This window comes from Ursus americanus, chromosome 8 (assembly GCF_024610735.1).
Source record: "Ursus americanus isolate L20-20 chromosome 8, mUrsAme1.1.p, whole genome shotgun sequence".
NCBI lineage: Eukaryota > Metazoa > Chordata > Mammalia > Carnivora > Ursidae > Ursus > Ursus americanus.
In genome coordinates, this window is record NC_142134.1 from 34148981 (window position 1) to 34161293 (window position 12313).

The 12313-nt window shown below is 32.2% G+C and overlaps 1 protein-coding gene across 2 annotated transcripts in view; it reads left to right on the forward strand.

Annotated features, from left to right (window-relative positions):
- The window catches only part of TECRL (trans-2,3-enoyl-CoA reductase like), a 96870-nt gene that overhangs the window by 42169 nt on the left and 42388 nt on the right, over positions 1-12313 (forward strand). The window contains exon 3 of one of the 2 annotated variants that reach the window (XM_045771495.2): positions 11853-11897. The exons of the other annotated variant lie outside the window; for it this stretch is intronic. Coding sequence (XP_045627451.1) covers positions 11853-11897 — 45 coding nt within the window. The remainder of the gene's footprint in view (positions 1-11852; positions 11898-12313) is intronic. 2 annotated transcript variants of the gene reach the window in all.

Consider the following 12313-nt stretch of genomic DNA (forward strand, 5'->3'; position numbering starts at 1 on the left):
TTGACATTAGTTATAACTGAATTTTAATATTTGAAACTGAACAAATCACTTGTCCATCTACCATTCTAAACATCTCATTCTTTTGTTCTGGTACTTCCAGTTCCTGGAACTCTGAGAGATATAGTCTCTAGAACACTACCTTTCTTCTGATTTATCATCAAACTTAAATTCTATTTTGTACTTTATCTAAACTGAGCTCTCAGTGATTGATCCATATTAGTTTCTTTCTAGCTTAAAACTGTTCTGTACATTATCTAAACTGCTCTCTTACAGATTAATCCATATCAGACTCTTAGCTCCACTGGGGAATTGTCTCTCCAAATCCTTGGTAGATTTACTTCTTTAAGTCTTTCTTTTTTTCTATATCTTCAAAAGCTTCCTAAAAATTCTTTCATCAAGAATTTCCCAACTTACATTCCACTTATAGCAATACCATCACTCTTCCTTTCTCCATCACTTAGCACTCACTTCAAAACACTTTACTTTGTCAGTATGCCAAAGACCTTTCTACGGTCACTGGCAGTTTCCCTTTTGTTAGGGCAGTGGATCATTTTCAGTCCTGTGTAACCTGAACTCTGAATTGCATTTGACTTGGTACACCAGTCTGTTTGACTCTTTCTGTTTTTTTTTTATTCTAACTCTGCCCACTTGATTCTAAGACAGAGTTTTTTTGTCTTCTCTCTGACCTCTCATTCTCAGACTCTTTGAGGACTTATCATTCTTTGGATTCTTAAAAGGTAGTATTTCCACCTTCTGTCTTCAACATTCCTCCATTTAATTCTACATTCATATTTACACACATTACACAATTGTGATGAGTTACAATCTTTTTGTATAACTAATACAAAATAAGTTTTAAAAAAGGGTCTTCTCAATAAATAAATTGGTAAAGGACAACTTCAGAGGAGGAAGTACGATGGCTAAAACAGAAATATAGTAATAGAATTAATATATATTAAAATAATATTGGTCTTTTTGGTCTATTAAACTAATATTTTTCCTGATACATTAAATATATATGTATGTAAGCAGCTTTATTGAGACCTAATTTACATACCATTACAATTCACCCATTTAAAGAATACAATTCAATGGCTTTTAGTATATTCATAGTGTTGTACAACCAACACCACAACAATATTCTTCAACATGCTTCAACATTCAATTCTACATCCTTTTTCTCTTTTTGTGTGCTCTCAACAATTCCCATGGTTTAGAAATTAACACTAAAGAATGAATAAAAGTAAAACTGTCTCTTTACCAGAACTTCCAACCATATAATAAACTGGCAATGGTATCTTCTCAATATATTGCATTTTTTGCAGACACGTCAGCAGATGTATTAGAATTTTGACACAAAAAGCTGAGGGAATAGATTCAATCTGGAACCATTCAAGAATTGAATGTTTCAAGAATTGGTGAAAAATGAAATGAAGTAGCTCTAGGGACAATAAATAATGAATTTAGTTCATACTGTATTACTTTGCAATGTAAAAATGCCATTATAATGTCCAGGATTTATTAACATAGAAAATTGTAAACTTCTGAATTGTTTATCTGTCTCTGCTGAACACTGTTTTTGGATGTCTCAGTATTTGCCACAGTTTGATAATGAGAAACCATATTCATCCTAGGCATTCTGTTTATATTTGAAGCTACTGAGTTTGGGAAATGGCAAGTTAATCTAAACTTGCCTAGCCCTAAAATAAATGAAATGTCTCAATTTTAAGAACACCTATGTGTGTATGTGCCTATGTATGTGTGTGTAGGTATGTGTACATACAGCCAAATGTATGCACATGCATTTATTTATTTAATTAAAGTCCTTGGATTGGGTGTTGAAATATAGTTTTCTGACAGAATTCTCTATTAAATAACTGACTGCTACTAAAGACAAATACCAGTTGCGCACAAGTGGTATATTATATCTGAATTTGGCACATTACCTTCTCATAGCCACAGTTCAAATCCAAAATTTTTCATATAGATACCAATAATAGTCTTTTGGATACATTTTCTCACATATTGATTGGCTCTAGTATCTTATCCCTACTTATCCCTCCAGCATCAAGTTCAGGCTCCTCATGGCACATAGTCTTTCACAATTTTCTCATACTTTATATGTATGTATGTATGTGTGTATTTTTCTTGGTGGCAGCAGAGAAGAGTCTATTTAATAGATAATTTGAAGGAAGGGTAGGGAATGTTTTCTTGATATTGTTCCTAGATAACAACGGTATTTTGACTATGAGATTATTCTTATTTGATTATTTACTTACTGTATTTATTTCTGTGACAATAATTAGTTCATATATGATTCATAAAGAGGAGAATAATATTAGCCTAATGTGGAATTTACAATTATTCTTACACATTTTTTTTCTGGTCATGATATCATTTTGAAGGAGCAAGGAACAGTAGTTATATGCAGAGTACATAGCGTGAACACATTACTTTGCAGATGAATAGATACTCTATCACAATATCTATTTCTTACCTGGCTCAATTTGCTTATGCGCTCTGCCTTGGAAGTGTGGATTGTCTATTTGCCCCTTATTATTGTTATTCAGTTGCTGCAAATATTTCTTACACACAATTCCATCAACCTTTCTTTTACTTTATTAAAACAAGGGAAAGCCTCATATTTTCTGTCATTTATTGTTTTTTCATTTATTTAAAACACCTTTTCAACTGTACTGGTATTTTAATTATAATTATTACTGGTTTCTCTTAGTGATACAATACAGAGTTGTACAGATTTTATAACTATGCCCCTAATTACTTTTCATAATCCATTATTTTCAGCATATGATTTTGCAGAATATGTGTTCCAAGAATGCATATATTTGCAGGAAATCTTATATCTATACAAATGATTGAAAGGTTTTATGTTGCTTTGATTTAAAATTAAAGTTAATAACACATTTTAAATTAGTTCTTAGTAGTTTTGCATACTTTGTAAAGAGTATCTCATTTAACACTCACAACATCCCTAATAGTCAGATACCTTTGTTACAGTTTTTAAAAATTTTTTGCTTAACAGAAAAGTAAGATTCACAGAAGTGGCTTGCCTAAAATAAATAAGACAGCTAGTTGATTACAGTACCAGGAGTTAAGTACAGACAGTGAATGTCTATAGACTTTGCAGTTAACTAGCAAAGTAACTGACTTTTTATGTAGAGAAAAGGATTTATTATGTAATAACTAATAACTTCTACCAATTCTTCTTCAATAAGAGGCCATATATTTATTCAAATCTTATAAAATCACATTCCTCTGTGCCAGGCAATCTTCTAATCATTGCATATACAATGGTAATAAAAATGAGCATGTCTGCCTGTTCTCATGGAGATTGTACAACAATAAAGAAAAATGTATACTAAGCGTCTTTAAAAGTGCATAAAATAATTTTAGATAGGAAGATCAAAAACAGGGTAATGAAAAAAAGTAACTGGGAAATAATACTGGGATTAGATAGCATCACAGAGATTCTCTCTCTATAGGAGTCATCTAGAAACTCAAATTTTGATACAGAAAATTGAATAGTCGAATAAAACAGTGTTTAGTGTTTTCCAGATAGTGAGACAGAGAGAAAGTAGTGGAAAGTAATCGTTGGTTAGGGTGTGTGATTGCAGCTATAGACCCTAGAATTGAGCCTAGAGAGGAATGAACATGTGTGAAAAATAATAACAATAGTATGATAATTGTTGGAAAATACTTGAAGAATCAAAAAATATTTTAGTTAGAAATAGTAGCTTAAGTAAGTAGGAAGGAGAGATGGTTGTGATGAGAAAGTAAGGTGTTTGAAATTTGTTTTTAGGAGTGGTAAGTGTAAGATTCTGGGAAAGAGTGAGACAGTAGATAGAAAATCTGGATTTGAGTAGATTGAAGAACTAAAGGACAGGAAATTAAAGTTATATTAAAATCATTAACAATGATAAAAGAGCAGTGGTGGAGAGCATGTTCTGAGCTAAAGTCATGAATATTTTAAGTGGAAAGACCAGTCCACCAGAGATGGCAACAAGAAGAAATAAAATTAGGTAGAAAAGTTTGATGATATGAAATCCACAAGGAGAATGGAGGAAAATGTTTTGGAAACAGCATTTAGTAGCAATGAAGATTCCTACATATTTTCATGTCCATAATTGGAAGGGTTTAATGTGAAGAATAAATACTTAGTTGAAAATCATGCAAAGTTTTCTATTAAAGGAAGAAGATGGAGAGACTTTTTTTGAATGGAAATTGATCATTTAGAAGTTTTTGCTGTTGACAGATTAAAAATACCTTCAACTGCATTGGGGGGATATTAGAAGGCATGGAGAGGTGGACAATCAGATCTGATTAGTGGTTGTGCAAGGCAAAATTGGGAGAAGTATCATTGTACTGATAGATACCCTGGGAGACTTGACAGCTAATGGTGTCCAATGTAAATGGGAATATAGGCATGATGATCAATCCTGGTAATTTCTTAGAAGTATGGTGGGTAATTTGGTGAACAAACTGGTTATAAATTCGAGCCAATGAGGATAAAGAAATAATCTGGTTATACTCTGTGTGCTCTTCTCCCTGCCCCACATTATTCTAGCTTTATGCTTTGTATTTACTGTGAAATTGGCTTGTTACTTTATGCTTCTTGCTTTCATGCTCTCTTTTATAATTCTTAATATTTTTTATGCAGCTTTTAAATTTTCCATTTTTAGAACCATGTCTGTTTTCTTGCAGAAGCCTTGCTTGTGATTGCTGATTATACAGTGTGATAGCACTCTGTCTTTCTTATTTGAGCACTTCATAATAGCAAATTCTTTAGCAGATGCATTTTCTTTTCAAGGTCAGCAGAATTATATACATTGGTTGGTACTGGCTTTAGTGTTAAAACTCTTTGTTGTTGTTGGGATGAGATAGGAAATAGTTCTTTTATTTTTCGGATATATAGACATATCACACATATCATTTCTTACTGGCTTCTTTGATTCTGCTTTAGCGTGATCACTTAATTATGTCGGTGGCATTTATAAGACTGCAAATAAATGTTTTACAAGGAAGATAATGGTCCATTTAGTTCTAGTGAAGTACTGTACTGAATGAATCATTTGTAACAAATAAAACAACTGATTCAACAATATTAAATCAACAGCCAGTATTTTAGTACATCAGGAGTTTTGCATAATATGTTTGGTGTTTATTTCTTATAAAAAAGGAAACAGAATTCACTTGTCTGCCCTTTTGCTCAGGCTTACTTATAGGATTCTAGTGTTCAGAAAGACTATAGCAGTACTAATTAATAAAGCAATAAAACTAAAGAGATAATGCAAAGTACACAGGACATTCTGTCATGACATGTTTCTTACTTAGCATTCTATTACTTGTTTGGTACCTCCTGTACTTTAATTTCATCTTGTACATATAGGAACTTTGCAATCAGAGCACATCTTTTGCCTGAAAGGAAAAGAGAGTTGAATACTCTGGATATTAGAACAAGGAATATATGTGGAAGTTATTAAGAAAGAATTTGGCTTAACAGAAATATGTTTACCAATAAACTGTTCAAAATTTTTTAAAAATACATCTTTTGGGGAGCCTGGGTGGCTCAGTCAGTTCAGTGTCTGATTCATGATGTTGACTTATGTCATGATCTCAAGGTCATAAGTTCGAGCCCCATGTCAGGCTCTGCTCTGGGTCTGGAGCCTGCCTAAGATTCTCTCTTTTAAAATAATAAAGTAATAAAATAATAAAATAATAAAAAAATCTTTTTATCAAAATCTGAAATTGATCAATGTTTCTACATGATTCTTCTTAAATAATCCAAGGTAGTTAGAATGCTTTAAGTCCAAAGAGTGCTTTCCATTTTTTTTTAGTGTTTTCCATTTTGTATGTTATTGTTATCCAGTATTTTGTTTCTGTATATGCATATACATTATTACTGTTATCTATATTATTTTATATAAATGAATTATATAGATATTCTGTTATTTTTATATAGAAGTATCCACATATATGCCAGTTTCTTTGCTCAATATTGTTTAGTTTACCTTATCTCTTAGTCCTGGAATTAAGTTATTTTTCTAAAAGTTGATCCTTTAAATGTTCATCTACTAACTGACAGAAGGGGTCTATGGAGTGTGAGATTTCTCACTCCAGTAATGTCCTTATGTTTTCTTTAAAAGATATTCTATTTAGAAGCAATTTGTTCAATACCTTTTATTGTTCCCATTTAGAAATCTGCTATCAGTTTAATTGCCATCCATGAAAATTTGAAAAATGTGAAAATATGTAAGGATTATAACAGACTCTGGATGAAGTTATCTGCCTCCAGAGATTATTTCCTTTTGCTTCCATGGGCAGGAGAGCTGGACTGTGGAGATCACAGATCAGTTGAATACAAACAGGAATTGAGATGACTCAAAATTCAGCTTCATTTCCTGTAGGAACTGGTTTATTTCTGATTTGCCCTTATTTTACAATATCAATTGGAATATTGGGCTTTTACCAGGGCTTCTGCTTCTCAACTGGGGATGTAGTCTGATCTTTTGTTCCCTTAGGCTTGTGAGTCTGTAGAAAGTCCTGCTCAGCTGTTTCTTCTAATACTAGCCAATATCCCTAAGGGAACATGGCTCCAGGGGCCGGACTCAGCTTTCTGGGCTTTCTGTCCTCTCAGAGCTTGGCTTGATAATTCTTCATTTTTCTAATTACTTTGTGGAGAATTTGAGAAAATATTTTGCCATACTTTTCTAGTTGTCCTCAATAGGATATATGGGGAGGAATATATAGTTTACCATTGTAATTAATAAAATTTTTTCTTATGCTTACATATGCCTAATATATTATTCACTTTTAGCCCCTATTTCTTTTAAGCTGCTTTTGTATTCTCTTAATCCTTCATGTTTTCACTTTCTGAGTAATTTCCTCTGGTCCATCTTCCAAATAGCTAATTCGCTCTTGTGCCTGGTCTAATCGTCTATACTATCATCCCGTTATTTTTTTATTACTAAAAATAAGTTGATGATATATTTGATTTCTATAAATTTTATTCAGCCTTTTGTAAAATGAGCCTCTGTGTATATAAACAAGGATAAATTATACAAATATAAATAATATTTTATATTATATTACATACTATATAATTATATACACATAAAATTTACTTTTTCTTTTGAATGGTTATTAGAAATAACAGTTGATACACTTCAATTTATAATGCTATGTTTTCTTGGAGTGGCTGGCTGCCTCAGTTGGTACAACATGTGACTCTTGATCTCAGGGTTGTGAGTTCAAGCCCAACATTGAGCATAAAGATTATTTTTAAAAAATGCTACATTTTCTTGAGGCTTATTATCTAAACGTTTTTTTTTTTTTTGATAGGTGTCATTAATTTTCAGAAGAGTTAGAATCTATTTCCTACCTTGTTTATATCAATTATTTGGAAAATAAGCCTTCATGGTTTCTAACTCTCTGGAACTGTCATTGCCAAGATTAGCTTTGATTGCCACATTTGTATCTAATGGCAGTTCACAGTGAACAGGCCAGACAAATTTGCTTATTTTCATCTACATGAAGTTTTGGAATATTGAGGAATTAAACTGAGCCATGTAGAAGCTTGTAGAACTTCATCTTTCTTCCATTATACTCTTGAACAGAGACAGCTCTGCATAGCATACTTCTTAGGTCTATATTCTGTTTCTATTTATTCTTTATCTCATCTCACAACACCAGCCACAAAGAATCCAAGATGTAAACAACAAAAATGGATCACCATTTCATTTATCCCCAGAAGTCTCTATGGTTCAATATGGAGGTTCCATCACATTTATTAACATTTTTTAATCCTTAACTGCTCTCAGAACTTATCGTTCCTACTGGGATTGGCGAAGTCAAGAAAAAGGTAGGAGTAAAGGCCAAGTTTTACTGAGGGTCATAAATGAGGGCACAAGTGTTCTAAGATTCATGGATTTCAAAACTTTTTGACTGTGATTCAGAATAAGAAATTATTATTGGTCTTATAAAAATAAAATGTACTTATACAATTTAAAATATTGAACAAAAGCTCAAGAAACAATACTTAACCTGTCTAGAATTTATTGCAATACATTGCATCCAGGGTCTTGACGACCCATCTCTACTTATTCTACTCTATTCTATTCTATTCCTTTAATGCTAAAAATAATACACATATTCTGTTTTTCAATTTATTAATGGCTCACAACCAACAGTTTGGAAAATACTACCTTATTAAAAATATATATATATATATTTGAATTATATATTGAAGTACATGTATATCAAATATATTATCCATTTAGGATGTTATCCCTTGGGGCGCCTGGGTAGTTCAGTTGGTTAAGCATCTGCCTTCGGCTCAGGTCATGATCTCAGGGTCCTGGGATCAAGCTCTATGTCAGACTCCCTGCTCAGCAAGGAGTCGTCTTCTCCCTCTGCCTCTGTCCCTGCTCATGCTCTCTCTCTCAGATAAATAAATAAAACTAAACTAAACTATAAAATAAAATAAATAAAATAATAAAAAAGAGTTTCATTCCTTAGTGATATAAACACTTTCAATTATTAAGAAAAGAAGTTGTGTTTAGAATATGAAAAAAGTTACACAAATCAAGTTCAATATCTTGATAATTTTGGAGACTGGCAGAAACATTAGATCTCCTACATAGTTATAATTCATCTGTAAGCCAGTTGTCTAACTTCAATGTACTCCACAACATAATCTTTTAGACTACTCATCCATGCTAAAAATCTTTATGCAACATATGGTCTTTATCATTTATACTGTCTTTTTTTTTCTGCCATTTTTCAAACCTATTCCACCTCCCCACAACAAGCACAGAATATTTCAGCAAATTCTTTGCTCTTTGAGCAGTGACTGAAACTAATCTACAGGCTTATATAGGCAGTTAATAACTGTTTTTCACTAGGACACAGTGTTAAAAGGTCACAACCCATAAATGCCAAGTTTATTCCATAAGTAGATTTATAGTTTAGACATGTTGACAGAGTTAGAAGGACATGGATTTCCCAAAAAGTGTTTGGAGCTTCTAATTTCTCTGATATATCATTGTGGGTTTAGCCAGTATTCAGTCATCTAGTTCATAGACAGAGCTATGGGCTTAGAATGATAGTTTTTCATTTCCACCATAGGAGGCATCACAAAATGCTGTTGAAAGCAGTATCTCATGTGAATATTATTTAAATGGACAGAAATTGGCAGCTTTTATGTACACCCATCATAGGTGCTCAATGACTATATGTTCAATATAAATGGATTTCCATTATGTTTGTATTTTCTCCAATACCCATATTTGAAACTCAATTAAAACTATAGAAGACTCTGTTGTATGCATTTGCATGATATCTTCTTTGGCAGCAGATTTTCACTGAGTAATGAGTAATACAAGTAATTATTTTAAAATATCTTTCAGCAAATAATATACATTCCAGAACAACCAATGGCTATATAAATAAGAAAAATTTTATTAGTAAATACAAAAACAAAACAAAAAAGTATCTTTACCTGCATTTTTCTCTAATTAAAAAAATCAAATATCAAAGTTAAATTTTGTGTCTGCTCATTTGTCATGCTATTACTAAATTTTGTTTATATATAATCCTAAATAGCTTTAAACTTGTGATTACAATTTTTGACTTATGAGTTATTTGTCCGTGATAATATCCATATGTTTTTTTGCAATAAATTTAGAGAGAATTTATTGCAATAGTCTAGTTATATCTTATTATCATCATTCTTATTACCACTTTAAAAAGTAATGTTTTGAAAACAAAAAAGCAATGCAGAATGTTCCTTTGACAGTACTTTTCTTTTAATTTATTATAAATCAAGTTAATTTGCTTAATACTGCATATCAAAGTTAAGAATTAAATTTTCAATAGAAACTTTAAAATAACATAGAATTCATTTTAAGAGAAAATAATTATATTCTGGTAATTGCAAACCAATTTTTCTATTATGGCTATATATGGTAAATGTATTTTGAATTCCTTATCCATGTAGAATTCTTTAGTAAACTATGTATTTATTCCTAATGGTAGTATAAGGAAAAGAAACTAAAGTGATGGTCTGCTATGATCAATAGGCTTATAACTATTAAAAGTCAATAATACATATTATTCCAGTAGTGTGCTTTACCCCTGGTAAAAAAAACGATCCACTTTCACGTGCCAATATAAAAAAAAATTAATGAGATCAATGTTCCTTGGTTTTAAATGAAGTTGTTTAAGCACCGTATCGAAGAATAACTTACATAAAGTGCACAAGTCCTATGTCATATACTTTGGTACAGGTCCACAGATTGAACACATCTATGTAACCAGTCCCCAGATTGAAAAACAGGAAATTATCACGCTAAAGTTCTCATCATAACTAACCACCACTGCTCATCAGCACCCTGCAAGATCTATCTCCATTTATGACACTAGATAACTACTTTATGCACATCCTAAGATTGAATCTGTCTTCCAACAGAAACTATTAGATTTCTTAGGGTGGGGAGGGAAATGTCTATTCATGTATTCTGCCCATTTTTAAATTGGATTATTCATTTGTTTTATTTAAATTCCAATTAGTTAACATACAGTGTAATATTGGTTTTAGGTGTATAATGTAGTGATTCAATGCTTACATACAACACCTGATGCTCATCACAAGTGAACTCCTTAATCTCCATCACCTATTTAACCAATCCCTCCACCCACCATCCCTTTGGTAACCATCAATTTATTCTCTATAGTTTAGAGTCTTTTTCTTGGTTTGCCTCTTTCTCTTTTTCCCCTATGATCATTTGTTTTGTTTCTTAAATTCTACATAGGAGTGAAATTATATGGCATTCGTCTGTCTCTGACTATTTCACTTATGTGGTACTCTTTAGCTCCAACCACATTATTGCAAATGGCAAGATTTCATTCTTTTATGTGGCTGAGTAATATTCCATTGTACATATATACTACTTCTTCTTTATTTATTCATCATTTGAAGGCACTCTGGCTGTTTCCATAATTTGGCTATTGTAGATAATGCTGCTATAAACATTGGGGTGCATGTATTCCTTTGAATTAGTATTTTTGTATTCTCTGGGTAAATACCTAGTGGTGCAATTACTGGATTATAGGGTTAAAGACCTAAATGTGAGATTTGAAACTGTAAAAATCCTAGAGGAGAATACAGATTTAACCTCTCCGATATTGGCCATAGTAACTTTTTACTAGATATGTGTCCTGAGGCAAGGGAAACAAAAGCAAAAATGAGCTGTTGGGACTTCATCAAGATAAGAAGTTCTGCACAGCAAAGGAAACAATCAACAAAACTAAAAGGCAGTCTTCAGAATAGGAGAAGATATTTGCAAATGATAATTTCCAATAAAGGGTTAGTATCTAAAATATAAAAAGAACTTACAAAACTCAACACCCAAAAAAGGAATAATCCAATTAAAAAATGAGCAGAAAACATGAATAGACATCTTTCCAAAGAAGACACCCAGATGGCCCACAAACACATGAAAAGATGCTCAACATCACTCATCATCAAGGAAATACAAATCAAAACTACAACGTGATGTCACCTGACACCAGTCAGAATGGCTAAAATTACCAAGACAAGAAACAACAGGTGTTGGTGAGGATGCAGAGAAAGGGGAACGCTCTTACACTGTTGGGAATGAAAAGTTGTGCAGCCAGTCTGGAAAACAGTGTGGAGGCTCTTCAAAAGGTTTAAAATAGAGTTACCTTAAGATCCAGCAACTGCACTACTAGGGATCTACCCAAAGAAACTATTAGGTTTTAAAATGTGTATACACTTGTGCTGACAATTAAATGCTTTATTTTTCATGGGATAGGTCCAAAGTGGTATCCTTCCCGAGTTGGCCTACAACTAGAACGAGGTAAGAATAAATTTTCACTGATGTATTTATTTAATTTGGAATCCCTTTTCTGTCATCAATAGCTAATATTTATCACTTAATAAATGGCAGGCATTGTAGTAAGTGCTCTGAATCAGTTATGTCAATTGACTCTCCCCATAAGCTAGTGCTTCACTTTTTGCATGAGGAATTTACATCAGAAACCAGGGATGTACTGTATGGTGACTAACACAACATAATATAATGAAAAAACATTTAAAAAAAAGAAGATAATTTTCACACATCCACTGTCATGTGCATTGGATGCAGGATTTGAACTAATACCTTTCTGTTTTGAAAAGATTTACTGCTTTATTCTCTCATTCTATTATCACCTAATATGTTTGCAGGCATATTGCTCAATAATTTCTTCCTTCCTTCTCCCCTTCCTTCCTTCC